This window comes from Squalius cephalus, assembly GCF_949319135.1.
Source record: "Squalius cephalus genome assembly, chromosome: 18".
Taxonomy (NCBI): Eukaryota; Metazoa; Chordata; class Actinopteri; order Cypriniformes; family Leuciscidae; genus Squalius; species Squalius cephalus.
In genome coordinates this window covers 6,556,803-6,581,741 of record NC_137139.1, presented here as the reverse complement: position 1 = coordinate 6,581,741, position 24,939 = coordinate 6,556,803, and the positions used below count along the sequence as shown (strand labels likewise).

The 24,939-nt window shown below is 40.3% G+C and overlaps 2 protein-coding genes across 4 annotated transcripts in view; both read right to left on the bottom strand.

Moving 5' to 3' along the window:
* The window catches only part of pacsin1a (protein kinase C and casein kinase substrate in neurons 1a), a 55,308-nt gene extending 37,862 nt beyond the window's left edge, over nucleotides 1–17,446 (bottom strand). For both annotated transcript variants that reach the window (XR_013818948.1, XM_079848487.1), the window contains exon 1: nucleotides 17,310–17,446. The gene's annotated coding sequence lies outside the window, so the exon portion shown is untranslated. The remainder of the gene's footprint in view (nucleotides 1–17,309) is intronic.
* Nucleotides 17,447–21,547: 4,101 nt separating this feature from the next.
* nudt3a (nudix (nucleoside diphosphate linked moiety X)-type motif 3a) overlaps nucleotides 21,548–24,939 on the bottom strand; it is a 32,111-nt gene continuing 28,719 nt past the window's right edge. For both annotated transcript variants that reach the window (XM_079848509.1, XM_079848510.1), the window contains one exon: nucleotides 21,548–24,938. In XM_079848509.1, coding sequence (XP_079704635.1) covers nucleotides 24,781–24,938 — 158 coding nt within the window. In that variant the 3' untranslated portion in view covers nucleotides 21,548–24,780. The remainder of the gene's footprint in view (nucleotide 24,939) is intronic.

The following is a 24,939-nucleotide window of genomic DNA, read 5'->3' as shown; positions in this document are numbered from 1 at the left end:
TTCGGGAAATCTAACACACCATGTAAGGGAGATCCTTCTGCAGCGTTTCTAGGTAACATATGGTCCACATGCACAGTGCGCCTTCTCTGACCCTCCTGCACGAGGTAACTTACAGGACCCTTTCGTTCGATCACAGATGCGCTCAACCATTTCTCCTGTCCTCCTCTGAAATTTCGAACTCTTACCGGTTCGTCCTCAACAAAGGCTATTAGGACTCTTTTCCCCCGATCATTCTGTTTCTTTTGTTCCTGCTGTTTTTCTTGAACAGACTCAGCTTGATCAGGCTTCAACAGTGAAAAGCGTGTTCGGATGTGACGCTTGAGGAACAGCTCCGCTGGTGTCTTTCCTTGAGGAACAGCTCCGCTGGTGTCTTTCCTGTGGCCGTATGAGGTGTACTACGGTACATTATCAAGAAAATTGCCAATCTGTGCTTGAGTGAAAGCATCTGCTTACCCTGTTTCTCGAAAACACCTTTCAGGAGTGACTGTTTCAGTATCTGAACAGCTCCTTCTGCAGCACCGTTTGAGGCCGGATGGTAGGCAGGAACTCGTGTATGTTATATTCCATACCCTCTCAGGAAATCTGTGAACTCAGCGGACACAGGCTGTGGCCCGTTATCAGAGATCACCTTCTCCGGAAACCCATAAGATGCAAACAATCCTCGAAGTGCGTCAATGGTGAGCGAGGAGGTGATTGATGACATCGGCACAACCTCTAACCATTTCGAATGGCTGTCGATCACTACTAGGAAAAACTGCTGATCTTTTTCTGCAAAATCAATGTGGATCCTCTGCCATGGCCGCTCAGGGCTCAAGGGGTGCCACAGCTGGCGACTTTTGAACTGCCAGACAGTAGCTACAGGTTCGCACTCTCTCTTTAATGCACCCATCCAAACCTGGCCACCACAAGTAGCTACGAGCCAGGGCCTTCATACGGCAGATTCCTGGATTCTCATGGTGTAACTCGTCCAGTAACCTTAATCCGTATTTGGGGGGAATTATGACACGCATTCCCCACAACACACAGCCTTGGTCCTCCGACAACTCATGTCTGCGAGTGAAGTATGGTTTCAGACCCTCCTCAGACACATAGTTGGGCCAGCCGTTCAGTGTATAATTCCACACTTTGCATAATGTCGGATCTTTTCGTGTTACGTGAACTATGTCCCTTGCAGACACAGGAAGCTCATCCACCTGGGAAAAGTAGAACATGCTTCCCCAATACAGTCTTTACCCATGGTTGGCAGTCTGGACATTGCATCGGCATTCATGTGATCAGCTGATTTGCGATACTCAATGTCATAATTATAAGACATCAGCACTAATGCCCAACGCTGCATTCGAAGAGCTGCCATGGTTGGTATCCCTGCCTTTGGTCTGAGGATTGCCAGCAGAGGCTTGTGGTCAGTTATGAGGGTGAACTTCCATCCTTAAATATATTTATGGAAATTTTTAACCCCATAGATGATGGACAATGCTTCCCGTTCAATTTGAGCATACCTTTTTACTGTCTCAGTCAGTGTGCGGGATGCGAATGAGCTCTCCACCATTGTCCATAATGTGCGAGATTACAGCGCCCACCCCATAAGGTGAGGCATCGCATGCTAATTTCATGGGTCTGTTGCCATCATAATGCACCAGCACTGTGCTACCAAGCAACAGCTGATTAGCCTCCTCAAAAGCCGTCTCACACGCAGCAGTCCAGCTCCACGGTTGCTTCTGTTTTAACAAATTGTGTAAAGGCTGAAGCCGGCTGGACAGATTTTGTATAACCGACCATAATAATTCAGGAGGCCCAAAAAAGACCGTAGCACAGTGACAATTATTTGGTTTGAGGCGTTTACAATCGCTGCCACCTTTTCCTCAGTTGGGTGAAGACCCTCTTTATCGATGCTGTGCCCCAAATACTCAACGCTGCCTTGCATGAACTGACACTTGGAAAGTTTTACTCTGAGTCCATACCTCTCCAATTTGGAAAGCACTTCGTCCAGTCTCCTGATGTGCTCATCTTTTGAGCTAGCAGTGACAAGAATGTCATCAAGGAAACAGGTGATGTGATCTAGCTCTTGCAAGATTTGATCCATGACAGCTTGGAAAATAGAAGGAGCACTGGCCACTCCATAACTGAGACGATGGTACTTGTACAGGCCACGGTGAGTATTGATGGTGAGGTATTTCTCTGAGTGCTGGTCTAATTTTAATTGCTAATATGCATGCGCCAAGTCCAGTTTTCTAAACAATGTTCTGCCAGCCAACTTAGCTAACAAATCTTCTGTGTTGGGCAGCGGATTTGTTTCTTCCTCTAAATTCTGGTTTATAGTGACTTTATAGTCACCACAGATGCGGATGGACTTATTGCTCTTTGGCACGACTACAACTGGCGCTGCCCATTCACTTCAATCTTATATATTATACCTGTTTTTTTCCAGTCTTTCCAGTTCCTTTTCCACCGCTTCTCGTAAAGCATAAGGAACAGGTCTCACTTTCTGAAAGATCGGAGTTGCATTAGGACGGACTCGAATAGAAGCTTTAAAATCTTTAATTGCACTTGGTTTGTCAGAAAATACCTCATTATACCAATTTCACATTCACCAGAACTCCTTTCTTTCCATTTGAGGTTGTATATACCGTATACACACCAAATAACTCTGATTCATCCTCTTTTCTTTCATTAGAACACTCTGCCTCCACATACTGTGTCTGTCCCATTGTTCTCTTATTTCTACAGTGTCCAATTTTGTTACACGCAAGACACTTCTCATTCTTGAGCCTGCAGTCTCTAGCTGAATGTTTTCCAGCACATCTGTAACATTTATTGTTATCTTCTTGTCTCTGGTCTCTTTCTGGGATTTTCCTTTTTCAGAATCTTCTCTCCCCTTAAACTCCCCCTTTCCTCTCCAATGGAAGTTCTGTTTCCTTCACCGCATTCATTGACTGTAAATCCTTTGTCTTACCCGCAATTTCCAGCGTGTTTCTCGAGGCCAACTCCATGGATGATGCAATTTTGCAAGCCTGATTGAACGTCAGATCCTTCTGACTCAGCAATTTGCGCTGCATTGACTCTGAATTTAGCCCACTCACAAATCGGTCTCTGAGCGCGTCATTCGAATACTGTCCGAATTCACAGTTCACTGACAGCTGTCTCAAAGCCACAATGTAATCCGCCACAGATTCATCTTCCTTTTGGTTGCGTTTCCTAAAGCGCTCCGCGATCACTAATGGCTGCGGCCTGTAATGCGCCAACAGCGCTGCTTTCAGCTCGTTATAGGACATTTCACTTGGCTTCGTCAGCGTGACTAGATTCTTTAACAGTCCATATGTCTCTGCCCCGATCACGGAGAGAAACACATTAACCTTTTTCTCACTTGCAATGTCATTCGCCAGCAGCCACTGTTCAAAACGCTCCATGTACGATTCAAAATCCTCCTTCAATTCCTTGTATTCATCCACACGGCCAAACGGCATCGCTGCCATGTTAGATCAGTCTGTTAGCAGCGTTACACTCGTGCCTTGTTCCTTTTTTTAAGTTTCTTCTACGACAAGTGCAACAGTTTTTCTCTACAATTAACAGTCTCTAAAAGAACTTTTAATCCTCGTCGCCACTGTGTGTTTTAATAGGAGGCTGACTCGGGATGAAGAACGACACACACTCGCTTTGCATGTTCACTTATTTTAACTGAGTACTTCAGAAACTACAGACCACTCACGTACAAAACATTGGGCGTGGCTTAACGTACCCTTCACTTAGCACATCTATTACAAAAACATTTGGAAAATTTTCAGAAGCAACATAAACTGTAAACGACAAATCTATTTGTCAGTTTACAATTTAAGGAGGACTCTTAAAAGCATGAAATGGGCTTTGACAGTCTGTCTGCTGCCTTTGACATCAGGCGGCTTATGATACTGAGCAAAAGACTCCATTAGCAAAGGTCAAAACATTACAATCGTGCACTTTCAGGAGAATCCTGCGCAAGCCGAGAAACTGCCGTTAAGATGAATGGGAATACTAACTAGCCCAGTCCAGGTATTATAGACCTCTGTTTCTATTTAGCTAAGCTAACAATATTACCTACTTTGACCTAAAATTTAAACTACAAAATGACATTGAATAGGGAGAATATGCACATGGTTGGTATTTTTATGTATAAACCTCTTTATTTACTTTAACTTATTAGTAAAAAATTATTTAAAGTCAATATTTCTGAATATTTCAAATATTGAGCAAAACTGAAAATAGACCAGTAGATGCTTTTACCATGCTTAAAACTAATAAGAGGTCTAAACCCTGTGATCGAAAGATGTTAGAAACCTACTCATCTCAACTCAATTTAAATTGATTATTTGGAAGACAAAGAAGAGATGGTGGAATTGATGGATTGTGTTTTGGGACACAAACAATGATTGATGTAAGGGTTTGAGCTAGAGTATGGCTGTTATTGCTTACCTGTTATTAAACAGTTTATTTAATACAGAGACAGCCACCCTGGAAGAACCTGGAGGCTAAATGTATTGATCAAGGGCTCAATATTGAAAGGTTATGTTCCAGTTCCTGGACTAATCCCAAGTTAGACTAGTTTTTACAGATATTGTAATGGTAGTCCACTGCAGGTGAGTTGAAGTAAAGTTAAAGTTAAACATAAATAAAAAAATACATAAAAAAAACAGAACTAAATGATGAAATGAACTTGAGCAGGCGTGAAAATTAGTGATGGGGGATTTTGAAACACTGCTTCATGAAGCTTCGAAACCTTTACAAATCTTTTGTTTCAAATCAGTGGTTCAGAGCATGTATCAAACTTCCAAAGTTTTGTTACGAGGCTTTGTTACGTCATAACTGTTTAAAAAACGTTTCAAAATTTCAAAGGTTCACCACTGTTGGGCGATGATCTCTGTGAACCCATGAATCATGTGGATTTACTGAGATCACCCCTCAACGGTGAACCATTGAACAAGTGTCTATGGGTTTTACCTGATCTCTGATCAGTTTTATACATTTGTACACATACCAAGACATTGGTATAATTAAAAGAAATAATAGTGAATAGTCTCTTATTCGAGTTTAGCTAAGCCATCAATGGAACAAACAAAACAAGCCTTGAAAATGTATAAAAGAACACATATTACACAGACACAACATTAAATCTTATTAGATGATTAGTTAATTGCATTTGATAGTTTACTTTCAATAAAACATCTGCAAAGTGTTTGTTAGAAGGTGTTTTAATGCATGTTTGACGAGTTTTAGTTGCATTTCCACTGTTTTGACCAGCAGTGGTCAGCAGCGTGTGGCGTTTCGAACACTTCGAACCTGAATCATTTCGCTAAGCAATTGGTTCAATTGATTAGAAGCTCTGAAAATCTTTGTGTCTCCCATCACTATTTAACATGAACCATGCAACCAACAGCGAGTTGCATTTAACAATACACAACAAGCAAACATGAGGGCTTAAACATATGGACATGGGGAAATGAATGACAACAACAACCAATGAATATCATTCATTGTATTTTAATACCTAGAATATCAAAATCAACAGCTTGCGGTAGATCCTTCTCCTATTTAGCACCTAAACTTTGGAACAGTCTTCCTAACATTGTCCGGGAAGCAGACACACTCTGTCAGTTCAAATCTAGACTAAAAACGCATCTCTTTCACCTGGCATTCATATAGAACATTACATTTCTATTATTCAAATCAGTTAAATGATTATTAGGCTGCATAGATCAGGTCAGCCGGATCCAGGGACACTTCCTATAACACCTGATATACTCGTTACATCATAAGAAGAATGGCATCTACGCTAATGTTAGTCTTTCTCTTCATTCCGAGGTTTACTGAAGTCAGCCGGATCCGGGCCGTATCCAGATCAGATGGTGGACCTGCGCCTGGACCCATCCATGACGCATCCCTGAAGTACCAGCCTCATCAGCCCTGTGAAGGCCTCATCGACACCTCAACAAACCAATCCAACCAGATGGAACTGGATAATATTGTGAATGTTCTGATCCAATCTGACTTCTGACCTGTAATGCTGTCTGAATCATAATCATACACTGTTCGCTCATTGGCCAGAGGAGAACTGGCCCCCGACTGAGCCTGGGTTCTCCATTCTGTCACTGATGGAGTTTTGGTTCCTTGCCACTGTTGCCTTGGCTTTTGGCTTGCTTAGTTGGGGACATTTAATATTTTACAGTAATATTTTACAAAATATTTTACAATATTTTACAATATTATTGATCTGCCTTACTTAAGGTGGACGATGACGCAATTTTCTTCTAGAAGAAAATTATTCATGTGTCATGTCCAAATAAAGCTGACTTGACTTGACTTGACTTGACTTGACAATGACAACGTGGAACTGATGAAAATTAACCAATGAAAAGACAGAAATGATAAGATAATCTTAGCGTTCACATTTGCATTTTTAGTAACGAACCTAAAGATACTGAACCTAAAGGCACAGGGATACTGTATGTTCATGATTGGTCGGCTTTCACAACAGAACTTACCAAACATCCAAAACAATGCTGTGTTCTGGGATAAATGCGCTCGTTGTATGTGTGTAGCAACATATGATGGTATTTTGACCAGCTGAAAACTCGTGAAGAGCTTATATAATGTGTAAAGGAGTCAAAACAGCATCATGAATCCCTCCGTCACACAAATGAAGATCTGCTGCGAGGAGACCCGGTTCTGATCCTGTATTGAACTGTGATGGGAAACACCACGACTATGATGAGAAAAAATTGAGCAGTCTGTGCTTCTTAGGGTCGCATCTTATGACATCATGTCCTGTTTTTGGTATGTCTTTGGTCAGTGTTGCATTAATATTTCATTCGAACCGCGCCAGAGTTTGTTTGGAAGCGGACAGAGATCCATCTTTTCAGCGTCTCGGTCCACTTGTTTGGAGACACCAGGGTTCAGATGGCAGCGTTCACACTTATTCAAATGAACCACACTAACAGAGCAATTGCACAAGGGTCTGTTTTAATCTAAACAAACATGACAAGTGTGAACACAGCCTAAGATGATGCAGGTGAGAATTACCAGATTTATGCCGCTTGCATTGTTATAAATAACAGTCATGTCCCATTTGCTTTTATTTTTGTCAGCATCTGGACTACCTGATTAGTGTAAGGGTGGTTCGTAAGTAGAACTCAAAGAGAACAGGCACAGAAAATCCTATGGTACAGTGAATCAGCAGTGCTTTCCTACTGAAGCTGAAGTCATGCTAGAATGGACATTCTTGACATGCATAGAAAAAGAGAATAGAGTGATGTGGTCTAGTAGTTGTTAACAGTGGTGTGATCTTCAATTGAGAATGAAATCACATGAATTCTGACAATGAATGCCCATTCACTTCACTGTGGCAACTCCTGTCTGTCTATGCAGGTCTCTCTGTAATTTAGAGAAATCCAATACAATTGCTTGTGCAAGATAGATGAATTCATTTCCTCATCACATTCTGCTACAATATTAGACCTGCGTACTGATAAAATGTATAAGTTGCTTAGACAAAGGCATCTGCCGTGTGCGTAAATACTTCAGTCACTGAAGATTATTTAAAACTGCCTCGGGTATATTTTTGAATCCATTAAATTCCCAGTCAAAGACTCAACTTTCTAAGACAAGCAACTGAAGTGCTCAACAAAGAGAACTACTTCTTTTGTTACATATAATAATAATTGCCCAAAAAATGAACAGGAAGAATGGCATGTCTGCACAATTATGTATTCACCATTTATCTTTCCTAAACACTGAAAAGTCACTGCTTTACCCTTTATGCAGAGTGTAAGTTCATTGCTATCATCCTAACCACTTGTCCAAGAGCGTGTGTAACATGGAAACTCATAATTTTGGATCATTGTCTTTCAATGCATCCATGGTTTGTGTTGTGAATACATCACTTTTACTTAAAATGGCTGTCGACTCCACCGATGGGTTGTGAATTTCACCCCATCCTCTTTAATGACAAATGTTATCAACCATAGACTTATTCCATAGACGACTAACCACTGTTGTAGACGTCTAACTATTTTGCTGAGTACTCTGTTGAATCTGCATATCTGTTTGTTTCCTTTGCTCTCTGTGGATCACTTACAGCATCTGTAACTGAAGCAGCAGTTTCCCATTTAAAAGAGTTTTTCAGCAGATCTAGCAGCTTTTTAATGAGCTTGCTCTGTTGAACAATGTTCCCAAGCATAATTTCAGATTATGTTAGAAACAGGATGAGTTTGTGACCTCTCTGACCTTTATGTTGGCTGTGTAGCCCACTTATTTCTAGAACAATACAGATGACATTTTCTTTAACATTTATCACAATAAATAACAAAACCTAAACTGACCCTCGGGAAAAGGTTTGTGAAGACACTAGTCACCACTCAGAACTAACACTGCTGTGGCCGCAGCCAGAATGGGATAAAAAATAGTCAGCATTTCCTTGTCTGTTCTGAAGTTCTGAGAGGTAGAACACTGTTGAACACAATGAAGAAATAAGGAATGTCATCTATATTGTGCCACCAGATTTGTCCAGGTGGAAATTGCCTCTGTGAAGCACAAAGGCTAGAATTATCCAAACTAATCTGTGCATAGCCGCATAGTAGTTACAGGAACTTAGTTCTAGGAACTGTCCACTTCTAAACAGTTCTAAGAACTGCTTCCCCCAAACTCGGTTTTGCTGTTTGCGTTTGCACTGGCCAAGTGGCCATAGGAACTGGTAGGAGGGGTAAGGGAGTGACGCAAGCACGGTGACTTTTATTTTGACGGCGCGACGGACCTTTATTTTGGCAGCGCTGAGAACGCCAGAGCAAACAATGCTCGCATTCTCTGTGTTTATTAGTTAGCGATCTGTCTAACAGTACTGTTTAATATCTTATTAGATAGAACTGTTATAGAAAGTAGACAGTATATGAAAAAAAGGTTATTAGCCTATGCCGTGTGGTTGATGTCCAGTGTTGCTAGCTGGGCAGATAAACATAATCATGTTTGGCTTGGTCCCCTCAAAGTTGCGTTGGATTTTCTCTTCAGCATAAAGGTTTAGAGACCCATCTATCACTGTTTTCCATGTTTGTATAGTTAGTTTATGGAGTAAATATATAGGCTATAATCTGTGTGTTTACATTCTAGCTGTTTTAAAAATGGCGGGTGCTGGTGTTCCGCGTGCGTTCGGTCAATCAGTGTACACTAACGTCACGGGTAGTTCCTATAGTGCTGGTTTAGACCCTACTCTGAAGTAGGACCTAAATTAGTTCCTACAAATGGAGTTCCTAGAACTAAAATCATTCCTAGTTCCTGCGGTGCGAACACGCCGACATCCGGGTACTTTAGCCAATAGTTCTAGGAACTGTGAAAAGGTTCCTCCAGTCGGAAAGCGGCTCATGTTGCAATTGGTTTAGATTGCAAGGAGACTTTGTGTCTGTGTGTGTGGAGCTCCTTCCACTCTCTTGGTGGTTTATCCCGATCCAATGTGTTCATGTTAGATCAGTGTTGTTTGAACATGTTTCTGGACCTCTCAAATGTCTTCACGTAGCATGAAGAGAGAGAAACTTGTCCTTGAAGTATGTAGGTCAAGGATGCCTAATGAGGTCCTCCATCTTTAGCTCCACACGATTCAAAGTCTGGGAAACCTTCTTAAGTTACTGGGAGATATATTGAGGTATTGAAGGGCAGACTGGATGGTACATGTCATTGGCAACCTGGTTTCTCAAGTTTCCCAAGCTCTCTCAGATATTGACGGTTTTGGAAAGGCAGTAAACGTAGAGTATTTACCCTCAGGTGTAGCCTCATTAGTTGAGGACAGTGGATGAGGGGAAAGTGAGGGCAGGAACATTCCAGTCAAGTCTTGGAACTGTAGATAAGACCAAAGACTGAAGGACTGATCAAAAAGCAAATGCAGTTCAGTTCAAAACTGGCCTAGTTCCTCTTTGCATCTCCATTCTGTTGTTCAGTTGGACCTCCAGGGATCCCCATAGCTGCTTCATCACTCCAGTTGTTATCTCCAGACCTTACACTCTTAAAAATAAAATTTCATTTTTGGCATCTACGCGAAGAACCTTTAAAATTCATGGAAACATTCCATTCCACTAAAGGTTCTTTATGGAGGAAAAAGGTTCTTTAAATTATTAAAATGTTCTTCACACTAAGAAAAAAAAGGGGGTTCTTTTAAGAACTGTACACTAAAAGGTTGCTTGGGGAGCAACTGGCTCTTCCATGGCAGTGCTTCTCAAACCTGTCCCGTGGACCTCCGCCACTGCACATTTTGGATGTCTCCTTTATCTAACACACCTGATTCAGCTCATCAGCTCATTAGTGGAGACTGCAGAGGCGTTCCTCAATACCAAGTACAGAAAGTTCGGATAAAATTCTGCAAATGGTACAGCTGCGTACTTGATACCATTACTCAGCTCGCTCTGACTACTCCGGTTATCTCTGTATGTATATTTTAGGCATCAATAAAACGAAATATGTTATAAAACACAACCCTGTCTCTTTTTGTTAAATGCCAGTTTTAATGATCAATAATAGCCATTATAAAAGTATAAGCAAACAATTCATTCAAACGTACAAAGTCAGCAACAAAGGTAAAGTTAAATAGCCTAAATATATAAAGTTATTAAATTTCACATTGCCCACAGCCAAAACGATTTTCCAGGAAACAAATGATACATTCATGAGAAAAAAGATCACAAGATAGATATCCACAAGACAAATTATACCTCATGTTAAAGCACTACAGAGACATCAGAGCAAACATCAGAAGGACTAGCCAAGGAAAGGCTGTTCCAGGCGGGGTACATTAGCACTGAGAGCACGCTGATCGCCTGGATCTCACAACTCAGAGAACGTCAGATCAAATTTTCAAATAGGCGCTATCTTTATCAATAAACCACAGATTTGAGCTTTAAAAAACTACAATATTGCCTGAAAAACGCTTAAAACTGTAGTATTTTTAAAATACGCTTGTTTTCTCCTCCGCCACTGACGCTTGCTGGTTAATGCGAGATGCATTCTGGGATACCTGGCTACTTCAAGTCCGCACAAGTCATCTCTCGATGCATCCTCGATAAAATCAAGAACACATCCGGGGATTTGAACTGACCTTGGCTAGATGTGAACTTTGAATCAGAAGAGTACCAGAACACAAGCACAGACAAGAACGTATATTGAGAAACGGCTCAGGACTTGAACTGGGTGTGACTGATGAGGGAGAAATCCAAAATGTGCAGTGGTGGGGGGTGCTCCAGGACAGGTTTGAGAAGCAGTGTTTTATGGCATCACTGCCAAAACCTTTCAGAACTTTTATTTTTAAGAGTACTTTAAGAGCTCCTATTCTTGTTCATCAAACTTCTTCAAAGTCCTCACCATGTGATTCACAAAAATCCAAAATTCCCCATAACCTGTATTGTCCACTACTCCATATGCATTACTGTAATGGCCAGCCATTATCCAGCTTCAAGTTGGGATGAGATGTACCTAGTTGCCCAGATGGGGGGGGGGGGGGGGGGGGGGGGGTCCTATGTAGACTGCATGATCTGTGTGTAGGGAAAAACCCTGTACAGATAATAATGGTACAAGAAATGTAGCATCTGAACCTCATATTGTAGAGCTATAGAGTTTTAGAGTTGTGTCAGCTCTCATCAATTATGTCTTTGCTGTATAAGTAGGGAGCATAAAACCAATCTCTCTTTATCATTTCTTGGTCAAGACACAAATTACAGATTTCAGATATAAATAACTTCCTAATATAACTGTTCCCTCCCAATATGCTGAGTGCTTTAAACCCAATGCTGACTTTATAAAGTCCAACTGCACATACTTCATAATAAACACAGGTAAATGCTGCATCGTTTCTCTACCTAAACCTACCTTTTCATTAACCCCATCCCACTGCACAAGATTAGGTCTTAAATGATTAATCCGATTTGTTGACTTGTGAAGTCTGTCACCAATTAATTCTGTCATTAATATGTGTTACAGCATTCGAAGCTATATCTATTTAAGCCATTGATCTTATTGTCTCTGGCGCAAAACTAATATATAAAATCATTACAGTGCTAAGTGAGCTGTGTAGACAATTGACCAAACTTTAGTTCAGGCTTGTTAGCTCTGAGTAACTCTTCTGCAAAATAAGGGCATTTCTACAGGAATGATGCACACATATTTTGCCTTTTTTTTTTTTGCCAAGGTTGTTGGTAGTTTTATGTATAATCACATATTAGATAATATTGGAACAATTCAAACGCTAAATGTCTTACCTGTTTTTGTGTGGCTACAACAAGATGCAAAAAAGGATTTTGCTTTAAATCTTTCTATAAAAAGATCAGACTCCTGTGTACAACATGGACATTTTTATTTTTATAGAGCCACCAAGAGAAATCTCTTCTTATTTATCTTGTTTTTATCCTTTCCGATATAATCAACAGAAGCATCTGTTTCAGCATTCAGTTAACAGGTGCTAGCCACATTATTATCCTTGCCTGTCTGAAAATAAATGATTTTATTGACAAATATTATGTGTGACTTTTTTTATTTGTTACACATTCTGACTGCTATATCCATTCCAGGTTGTGATGTTTCTGATCTACTACATTTTCAATTCTATTTTATGCACAGTCATATAACATTATAATAACAGATATTAAGATTATCATACCAAAGAATTTCCATTGTAAATAAATAAATGACTGTTGCCTTAATTGAACTTTTATTCGATTGCTGCGTCCGACAGTGAACGTTCAGTGATGACATGCAGCCTTGATGCGCTCAATGCCGCTGACTTAGTAAAGGTTTTGCTGAGCAAACTAATGCTGTAAAAGCCAAGACGACTGTGTCCATTTAATTAATGTAACTGATTATTAATAAAGCATACTTGGCATACTTAAAGTGCCATTCAGAAGACATTTCAGAGGCTTTGTGTGGTACTACAACTCTAAGAGCACAGCTAAAGTCCTAGTCTTTTATCTACATGACATGAGACCATTGCCAGACACAATTGCCTCATTTTAGATTCATCCTGTGAATTAAAGAGCGATTTCCTCTTGGTATAAAGCCTGGGTGAGGCCATGTAAGGGCTACTAGTGAACTAGAATGAAGTCTGGCACTGAAGACTGTTGCATACATTTTCTATACAGTATGTGCAACAGAAACACGATGAAAACTTTGTTTCTCAAACAAATACTGCATGGTTAGCGGAAAATCTTCATTGCCTATTCATTGTAACCGTATTGAAAACAATTATCAATTTCTTCCACTGTGCTGATAGTCTTCAGAATCCCATGGAAGAAATTGATAAACTTAATGGTGACACTCAATAATCATGCCCTAAAGGAGCAACAAACACAACATCCGTGCCAACAGCTCAGTAAACAGCAGCACAGTAGTTTGCATGAGTCATCCATGCTGCAGTGCATGCTGGGAACCAGTCCTGCCACTGAAGAAGAGGAACTGACAGCTGCCTAAGGGATGCTCTCGACTCTCAAGAGACGTGAATGTAGCTGGTGTAAAAATGGAAACAGTCCCACCTTCTCCACCCAAGAAGTCATGTGAATCTGTGACAACTAAAGTTACTTAGAATATAATGAATATGCCTATTAATGTAGAAAACAGCATTGACATATTTGTCAAGTATATATAACAGGCAGACTGACCCAGCATTTAGTGTGTTCTTTAGTTGAGTTATTTAGCAGGTGTTTTTTCTCCCAAGATCCGGGCCACATATGGTACATGTGGATTCCACCTGTACCAGATGTGGGCCGGATCTGGGCCGAAACTGTTGCTGTCTGGGTTGGCATGTTTGGTTTGATTAAAACAAACCCTGGTGTGATTGATTGCCGAACGCTGCCTGAACCCTGGCGCGCACCAATCAAGCGGGTTGCTGAAAAGATGGCACTCGGTCCACTTCCAAACGAACTCTGGCGCGGTTCGAATGAAATATGAATGCAACACGGACAAAAGACATCTAAGGGTGTTTTTACACTGAGCACGTTTGCTGTGGTCCAATTCCGAACGCAGCGTTGGTCTGGTTTCACACTCTTCCTGAACAACTGCGCACCCGAGTCCAGGTTGCTTTCACATTCCAGGCACAGTTCGAGTGCAACCGAAGTCCTCCTTCAGGTAGTCTCGGGTTCGGTACCCCGGCGCACTCCCAGGTCCGCATGACCGCTTTCACATGACCAATTTTCCATGCGCACCGTGCCCCGTTCCCAACTAAACTGACGGAAGGATTCCTGACACTGTTTTGACTCTTTTACACATTATATAAGCTCTTCACCAGTTCTCAGCTGGTCAAAATACCATCATTATGTAGCTACACACATACAACGAGCGCATTTATCCCAAAACACAGCATTGTTCGGGAAGTTCTGTCATGAAAAATATGTAATATAAGCCGACCAATCAGGTTGTGAACATCCCTATGCCTTTAGATTTGGTCTCTTTAGGTTTGATACTAAAAATGTGAAGGATACGTGGGGACTGAAGTACACTTTTTTTTTTTTTTTTTGGTCCGGACCAAACAAACCAAGCGAACCGAAGTGTGAGCTCACCCTAAATCTAATATTCATAAGTGACCAAGCAGAAAATGGAAAGGGGTTTATTTTTTCAGTCTAAGAAGTGTGTGGTGCCCACGAACTATATACATGCATGGAGAAAAAAGCTGTTTGACGAACATTCAGACTTCCAAAAGTGTCTGAAGTTTATTTTTTAACAAGATCCCAAATCATTTCAGTCTTGATCATTACATCAACATATTATTATGTAAAGCAGCTTCACTAACATTGAAGGAATGATTGAAGCAAACTCGCAGCAGGGTTCGGGTGTATGACTACAAATGAACTTGATCTAACTGAACTATGATCTGAAGTCAGACTGAATCTGACAGACAACTGCTTCATTAACTGCTGTAGAAACACACAGTATTACAAGGAATGACACTGATGGTGAACGCCTAAGTAGACGACGCTATGTAGTGTTTGAGGGGGGGGAAAGGAAGGAAAGTACAGCCTGTACTGCTTGTTCAGTGGCTACTATGATTGTCTACATACAGCAGACAGGAGCATTCTGAAGGTAAGCTTCCTTCTGTTGTAGATAGTGAGGTGTAATGGTTAAATCTCGCAACCGATGAGCCATTTCGCCCTTGAGCGAGACACATAACCCTGGGTTACTCCAGAGGGACTGAAGCTGAGAGTTCATGGCGTTCATGAAAGTCATGGAAAAACATCCACCCATCCTGATGGAGCGGTGATAAATGAAGATTTGATAATTGCATATATTTCTCCCATCTCTTCTTCTTCTTCTTCAATTAAGCTTTTGAAATAAAAGCTATAAAATGCTCGGATGGTCTCGGACTGACATATTGAAAGCTTTACACTCTTCATTAGCTTGTAGCTTCTATACAAACATTCATTAGTCTAAAAGATAAAATCAATTTAGTCACTGTTGGTTGTGTAATCGAGATTCATCTACTCAAATTATGGCTCAGGTTTCATCAGCTCCATATTTAGCCAAATAATCATCTTCCAACAGAACACAAACACAGTTAAACTCTGAATGGAAAAAGCTTATTTCCTCTCTGTTGTGTTTTGAGGAATATCCAATTTAAATACAAAAATAATGATAAAATGCACTATCCTGATGCGTCTCATTCTGCCACACAGAACTTTTGCAATGTGTGAGAAAATTCAACAAACCTGTGTTAATACCAGAACACTGTCATTTTGGCTGGCAAGAACGATAGAAAGCACAACATTCATGAAAATATGAATGGAAACACTAGCTAAAAGACATTTCCTAAACTCTTAAGAGGACACATCTGGTTTCAGCACCGCGGACAGCGCCCAACGCAACAGCTAACATACCCAGAACAGTAAGAAACTATTCAATAGACACAGCAAAACAAATGGATATTTACCCAGGCACAGTCATAACACTGCAAGAATCTCCAAGTATGTAGTAAATATGACTGAGCAACATTAATTAATTTGAAGAAAAAAAGAAGATTAAGGGACTACCTGGACAATATCATACAATTACATGGAAAAAAAAAAAAATCCATATTTAAATGAACAGATGATATTTTGATTAAAAAGCCATAGCCAGTGACTGACCAAACAACTCGAGGCCTGGTCGCTTTATCAAAATGATATGTGTATGATATTAGAATACAGAGCCTGATAGACCTTATGTGGTCATCTGAAAGAATGAAGCAGAATGATTGGCTACCAATTTATTTATTTTTATTTTTTGGCTACCAAAATGATCTGTATAAACATGCAATGGGTGATGACGCAAGGGCGCGTCAAAGTCCATCAAAATCTCCGGTAGATTTGCAGGAGGTTCTTCTGATCGATACACACAAGAAGCTTTTGCCAATATATAGTCAAGTGTGCTTTTCGTTTGTTTTAAGACGGTTAAGGGACATGGCGATCTAAAACATGAACTCTCACAGCCTATAATCAAAATAAATGCAAAATAAAAAACACAAATTCATTCATATCTCTTACTGTGAGGTAAATATCGCTGATTCTGTCATGTTCGGGCTTTTCTTCATCGATGACTGTCAAGTGTTCAGTGTTGTTGTTGTTGCTAGCTGTTACGTAACGACCAGTTGAGATGCCTTCCTTGAATTGCGTTATTTTCCGACAGGTTTCACAGCAAACGTGCCCGATGACTTAATGATTTTCATCGAATTTTGAACGAAATAATCCCAAGCAGACTGTATTATATTTCTATATTTCTGGTGGTGATATGTGTTTTGTTTATCACCCCTCGCCTTCTGCCTAACCAGCAGTGCTCTTGAGGAAAAACAATCTATACCATAGGTGATATTTCATGTTTGATGTTCATAACGTTAGAAATAAGCAATCCTGATTATCATCATGGCCTTGCTCTGATTTTTCTTTGGCATGATTTGTGCTGTAGGCTATTCAAAGTGACCTTTCTTTTTTAATGAAATCCCCGATATTTCATTCACTACAGTGATGTTTAATTTCAAATAAGCCTATTTACTCGATGGATGGATGGCTTGAATTTGAATATTTAACCAGTAAGGTCAGTAAAGCCATAACGACGCGCGGTTAACGCGATCGCTTTTATTTTCTTCGCGTGGACATGTCGGTATTTAACATGATATCGTGCCATGATGTGCACGAAATACACCGCAAACAAGCACGAAAAAAATATTCAGGGTATAAAAAGGAAGAGAGGTCTGAACAGAAGAAACACTTCAACACAGAGCGACACCCAGTTAAAATATGCACCATACAATACTATTCACCATGCTGGAACATGAAAATAAGATTGTTTCCTACCGAAATGAATGCCGTGCGTGCGGTTTCCTCGCTCGCTCGCTCGCAGTGATGGAAGGTGACCCCGCGCGCGTGTCCCTCCGCATCCACCGGATCACGATGTGCGCAACGACGCGCTCGCGCACTCTCCGCACGCCGGTGGGGGATGGTCCAACCGGGGCTGTCAATCACCGGGAACAGGGGACCACCGCGATCCACGACGCTTTTTCCCCAAGGATGAGAGAAAAATACGCGGCTGCTGCTTATTTCTACAATCCCAACCATATTTTGGAAGAAATGTATGATTTTTGAATTGTTTTGTTTCCTCTAGGCTATATCACGGTGACAATCTATTCATGTTTTATCTGTTTATGCCTTATTCCTTTTTGCTGTCAAACAAATATTAGGCCTACAATATTATTTTTTAGATTACAGTAGACTATTATACTTGCACCTTCAGATGCATCTTCTAATCTTGCATCTTCCTCTTCTGGAGTCTTTACGTGTCAGTCTAATACTAACCGAGTGAATACAATAGCAGAGGCCTTTGTCACCTTATAGCGCTTTTTTACAATACAGATCGTTTCAAAGCAGCTTTACAGTAATAACAGGAAAATAATGCAACACTGTGTGTCTGGCCATGCCTGCCCCTCAGGTTGGCCAAACTTTGAACAGTTACATAATCTTTGCTCAGAGGATATAAATATTATGTAAAACACATTAGTACAAAGCACTCTTTCATTACATGGCATCTTTCTTCTAAGCATTAAATTAATCTTCACCACCTGATTCACAAATGTGGGAGTATCGGCAGGTGACGCATTGAGTATTTCTCTATAACTGAAGCTGTTACAATTCACATCGTTCATTGTTCTCCACACACACACACTGACCAGGGTGTATTTAAACCCTGATAGCACACATACATCAACGAGACATCTATATGATGTCTGCATTTACATCTGCAATATGTCTCCAACACGTTTGCTGTCAGATGTTAAATAGACAGTTAGAAAATGTCTAAATGTTTATGATTTAGATTAGAATGTATGTAAAAGTGCATTTTCTAAGACATTTATCAGATGTTTTCCAGATCAAGCGCTCTTTAGCAGATAGCCTATCTTAAAGACATACCTGTGCTATATTTTAAAGTCGGCATGAAATGGAATTTGCGATAGTCTTTTCTTCCGTTGTGACGTATACGAGTGAAACGACTTCTCGAATAAGAATGAATGTGGGGCGGGATTTGATTTTGTCCGTGGGGAATAGATTGGATGGTTGTGGTTTGCTATTGGCTGATCTCATGTGAGTGACAGGTTATAGCCCCGCCCTCGTCATCAGAGAAGCGTTCACTTTTTAACAGTTCGCTCACAAAACTTTTGCGTTCCCCAGATAAACTTTGCGTTTACTCGTAAAAAAAAAATACTTTTTGCATTTCGCTCGCATAACACAAGCTACTCAGGGGAACGCCACAAACATTTACGAAAGAATGCAAAAGCATTGATCAATTTTTCATCCTTTCTCATTTTTTTCCCCATCACAATGTCCGTTTAGGGGCTCTGTAGATGTAGAAGAAGCAAAGGTTTTTTGATTAAAGATTACGAGGGCACACATTTAAAAATAATAATAATAACAAAGTGCACAAATAAATACTGCAATATTCCATGAAAAATAAAAATCCATTAGTCCATAGTCCATTTTGATGTCATGGTGACTTAAACTTAATGGGAATACTGTGATTAGCTGTTGGCCTCAAGCATTAAAGGGATAGTTCACCCAAAACTGAGAATTAGCCCATGATTTACTCACCTTCAAGCCATCCTAGTTGTATATAACATTCTTCTTTCAGACAAACACAATCTGAGTTATATTACAAAATATCCTGGCTCTTCCAAGCTTTTTAATGGGAGTGAATAGAGGACGAGATTTTGAAACCCAAAAAGTGCATCCATCCATCATAAAAGTAATCCATACGACTCCAGGGGCTTAATGAAGGCCTTCTGAAGCAAAGCATTTTTGTAAGAAAAATATTCATATTTATAACTTTATAATCACTGTCTTCGTGAAGACAAAGTCATTTCAGGTGAGAATTATTTGCCCGTTGCACCAGATTTGGCGCTTGTGTATCTGCTGTTGGTTCTGAAGTGTAATAAAACCAATAACAAATGATCGTTGCGACGGAAGTGAATCAGTCAAAACTAACTTTAGCTGGACAATAACTTTATCCTAGAGCTGCTATAAAGCCAAAACAATCTATGTTACTTTAATTTCCTATTATCAATGTAAAGCCGCTTTGGAACAATCTATATTGTTAAAAGCGCTATATAAATGAAGATGACTTGACAAGTGTGTTCATAGGGACAGTGACCATTAAACCAAGTGCTTTCCAATCTTCAACCTGTGTCTCTAAAATGCTGGTCGTCACTGACCAGTTACGCTCATTCTTGCATCTAACCAACACGAGTTACGAGCTGGGGAATCACTGCCTGTCCATTGTGCAGGAATCAGGTTTGCTGAAGCTCATGCCTTCACTCTTAGCTCTCCATCACAGTTCAGCTCAATCCTCTTCCACTGCAGAAGATCCACCACCTGTTTCACCTCGATGTCCACATTTCCCCTCCTCTACCCAGGGAATGTGCTTTTGAGGGTTGGATACTCACATGCATGGTTAGGTCTTGACAGCCACGCCACACTAACAGTTGATTTCATCGATGTCTTCAAACTGGGTCTCATCTCCTGTTTGCTCATTATCTCCAGTCTTTCAGACCCCAATCTAAACTAAGGTCTCCTGTGCTGAATATGTATCCATGACTCCTGTGGCCCAACATTGCTATTCTTCTCTAAGTTGGTTCAGAAGAACTTCCACTTCAAGTAGCTACACTTAACGTCTTTTGTGTATAGGGATAGACTGAGTACATTTGGGACGTGTACAGTTGTAACACCTTGAATAACTTGTGTGCACGCCGTGATTTTTGCTCCGCACATGCGTATTAATGTTCTCTTCGATCGATCGTGGGAAATTTGAAAGCCATGCGCCCATCAGCTCCGAAGATATCGGCAAACGTTTTTTTCCAAGGTAAGATTTTCACTTCACCATGTCCCTTCCACAATGAATAGCTAATTATCCTTTTATGACTGTTAAACTTAACTTACAGTGCTATGCATAAGTTTAGACACCCATGCTAAAGTTGACTAAAAAGAGGAATAAAAAATCATCTTTTGGAAATTAAACTTAATGCCTTAATTAAAAAAATTAGGAAAAATCCAACCTTTAAGGACACCAATTTTCTTTGTGAATGAATAATGTATCGTAAATAAATAAATGTTATTCCTTAAAATACAGGGTGCATAAGTTTGGACACCCCTATGTTAAATTCCCATAGAGGCAGGCAGATTTTTATTTTTAAAGGCCACTTACTTCATGGATCCAGGATACTATGCATGCTGATAAAGTTCCCTTGGCCTTTGGAATTAAAATAGCCCCACGTCATCACATAGCCTTCACCATACCTAGAGATTGGCATGGTTTTATTTCAGTTAGCCTAATAGCTAGTTTGATTTGCATTGAGAGATGATCTTATGGAAAGTACTCCATGCCAATCTCTAGGTATGGTGAAGGCTATGTGATGATGTGGGGCTATTTTAATTCCAAAGGCCAAGGGAACTTTATCAGGATGCATAGTATCCTGGATCCATGAAGTAACTGGCCTTTAAAAATAAAAATCTGCCTGCCTCTATGGGAATTTAACATAGGGGTGTCCAGACTTATGCACCCTGTATTTTAAGGAAGAACATTTATTTATTTACGATACATTATTAATTCACAAAGAAAATTGGTGTCCTTAAAGGTTGGATTTTTCCTAATTTTTTTAATTAAGGCATTAAGTTTAATTTCCAAAAAATGATTTTTTATTCCTCTTTTTTGTCAACTTTAGCATGGGTGTCTAAACTTATGCATAGCACTGTATATCAATGCTAACATTATTCTGTGCTCTAAAAACTGACTTATTTCATGAAATTGTGCAAGGTCACTGAACAATCTAGAGAAATGTATGAGTAGGTCAGCGGGGTACGGTTGAGACATGATGTTGTAACTGTCCCAGGTTGGTGTCCTCTATTGCATATTACATATGCCAACACTGTGAGTGACTGAACTATTATTTATATTTACTATCTAATTTTGGTCTGTTGAGAAATGTTGCCTTGTGAAGCAAACCGAACCAAGAAGAAATTGCAAGAAACTGTAACAACTGCACCTGTGATTCATGATATGCATGTAGCATTTATGTTTTATTAATAGATTGTTGACACAACTGTTATACAGTCTTCATTCGAATTTCCTTTTCCCAATATCAGATACAGCAGAGCGATACAGGGTAAACCGTGTGCTTGAAATGTTACAAAAGGGGAGCGACTGAGGAAAGATTTTGAGATTCTTGAAATGTTTTTGAATACTTTACACCAAAAAAAAAAACAAAAAAAAAATCCTCTCTCTACAACACAAAAATTTAATAAGTGTAAAAACTTTTTTTTCAAACAATGTAGCATTTACAATTCAAGAACAAATCTGGCATAATTTCAGTAGAGTGTTTTGTTCATTGCTTATTCACATTCCACTAATGACTGTAATAAATGGGTAGAGAAAGATCATATTAATCATCATTAGATGGACATCACCAGTCTCTGCCACAGCTGGTAAAGGTGCAGTAAGCGATTTCTGAGTAACGCTGTTGGAAGTGGATTGGACCGAGCTCCACAACACACTTGTAGCCAATCAGCAGTAGGGGGCGTGTCCACTCATGTGAGCTAATCAGCAGTAGGGGGCGTGTCCACTCATGACGGGGGAGGAGTTAGAGTGAGCCAATCAGCAGTAGGGGGTGTGTCCGCTCATGATGGGGAGGAGTTAGAGTGAGCCAATCAGCAGTATGGGGCGTGTCCACTCATGATGAGGGAGGAGTTAGAGTGAGCCAATCAGCAGTAGGGGGCATGTCCACTCATGATGAGGGAGGAGTTAGAGTGAGCCAATCAGCAGTATGGGGCATGTCCACTCATGATGAGGGAGGAGTTAGAGTGAGCCAATCAGCAGTATGGGGCGTGTCCACTCATGATGAGGGAGGAGTTAGAGTGAGCCAATCAGCAGTAGGGGGCGTGTCCACTCATGATGGAGGAGTTAGAGTGAGCCAATCAGCAGTAGGGGGCGTGTCCACTCGTGATGAGGGAGGAGTTAGAGTGAGCCAATCAGCACTATGGGGAGGAGTTAGAGTGAGCCAATCAGCAGTAAGGGGGCGTGTCCACTCATGATGAGGGAGGAGTTAGAGTGAGCAAATCAGCAGTATGGGGCGTGTCCACTCGTGATGAGGGAGGAGTTAGAGTGAGCCAATCAGCAGTATGGGGCGTGTCCACTCGTGATGGGGAGGAGTTAGAGTGAGCCAATCAGCAGTAAGGGGCGTGTCCACTCATGATGGAGGAGTTAGAGTGAGCCAATCAGCAGTAGGGGGCGTGTCCACTCATGATGAGGGAGGAGTTAGAGTGAGTCAATCAGCACTATGGGGCATGTCCACTCGTGATGGGGAGGGGTTAGAGTGAGCCAATCAGCAGTAGGGGGCGTGTCCACTCATGATGTGGAGGAGAGAGAGTAAGTTCAGCTATGATAAAGACACATCCACTCATTAATTGCATGTTCGTGCATTTTGGGGCCAGAGCAATAAAGGGAGGGGTGTGTGTTTGTTTGGCTTGATTTCAAATATCAAGTGTTTAAATCACTTACTGCACCTTTAAATGCGCTGATGTTGTGCCACAGATTTTAAGTTCACTATTGAAATAAGAACTGTTTTATACACACATTGGAGGACCAACTTTGGATTGGGTTTAGTGAACTAATCTTATTACAAAATATCTTTTTAGCTTTCCAATTAATAATTCAAAAACATACATTGAAATACTGATGACAAGTTCACTTGAGACCTAAACAATTCTCATTTGAAGTATATGTGTGAAAAATGTATAAATCAGAAAAAAAAAAAAAAAAAGGAGAAACTATTTATAATTAGGACAAATTAAATAGTTTAAGAACAAGAAAAGCGCCTTTTAAAAATGAAATGACACCATTATTAACAGTCATCAACAACAAATGAAAAGAGGTCAGTGAATATCCAGTGTCTGAAGAGAAACTACAATCAAGTTGTAAACATTTCAAACAAATTCATTAGACAGACAGCTAACCTTGGCATCAAGTCTTTCGACCATTCACATTATTTCAAACATACAAACTCACATACTGTACACACACACACACACACTATGGTTATAGTTTATGACTGGACAGACAATAATTTGAAATTATTACAACTAAAACTGAAATAACCGAGACATTTGTAAATGGTTGCTATTGTGCTATGATTACAGGTGCAAAACCCTCAGAAGAGTGAGGAAGAGCGTCAGCAGTCGCTGAAGAGGTCCAGCGTACGAGATTTATGCTACTGATGTCCTAAACGGGCTCATTTCACCTCAACTCGATGTCAGAATGTCCTTCCACAGCTCTCTTCTCTCTTCAATACAATCCTGTACCACAACAAAACAAGTGCACTCAGTGAACCGGACCGACCAGCATCGCATTAAGCCACTGAATTAAACCCTTTTCACCAGGACAACTAGGATTGCAGACCCAGAAAAACCACCACACTAGACTTTAAAGACTTCCCTTCAATTCCTATCAAAATCTCCTTCAATGGTAAAAGTGGTAGTCTACTAACCACTAAACCCCATCAACATTAGAACATTTTTGCAAACGTGTTTATGAAAACGAATCTGACAGTACCTGCGTTTATGAGAATTCCCAACATGAGTGTGTAATATTGGCTGATTTCAACTACTTTGATCAATTTAAGACATTATACCCATTTTGTTTAGCAGTTTAAAGAACTAAAAACTATGAATATGAGATTTTTCCACTAAACAAACATCGAATGGCCCCGTCCATCATTGTGACCAAGAAAACATCTACATTCGGTTTAGTTCACATCACGAAAACCTAAGACTCCCAGTATTTTAAGATCATTAATGTGTGACATGCTCATGCAAATAATTCAACCAACTCTATATAACAGCATATCCAAACACTGCAGAACCAAAGGGCCACAAAACATCATCATGAACACTTCTGACAGCTTTCTCTTTAAACACCACTTACTTCAAGACACAATAGTAAAGAGCAGTTGCATTCAATAAACCTGACGTTAGGAAATGAGAATATCATGCAAAGTATTCATTAAAACACAAGACAAACTTTCATTTGCAAACTATTCTTCGACTTTTCTCTCATCTCACACATCCCCAGACTGTATTCTTTATCTGAACACTAAAACGGCTGGTAAAATGCAAATCAGATTTCATTCAATGTTGTCATTAATGTGCTGAAATAAAAAAAACAGTGATAGTGGTTGCAGGAGGAGTTCAGTCGGGTAAGAAAAGGTAGAAAACTGGGTAATTGTGCAGGTTATCTGATGCTGGAGAGAGAGTTTTGATTAATGTTATATGTGCCGTTGCTGGTCACACAGTCCTGCTGAAGGGCTTGGAAGTAAGAGGCTTGCACAGGTTTATGACACTGCAGCACACGCTGGGCATCTTCAGTCTTAAACCACTCCCTTTTCCTGCC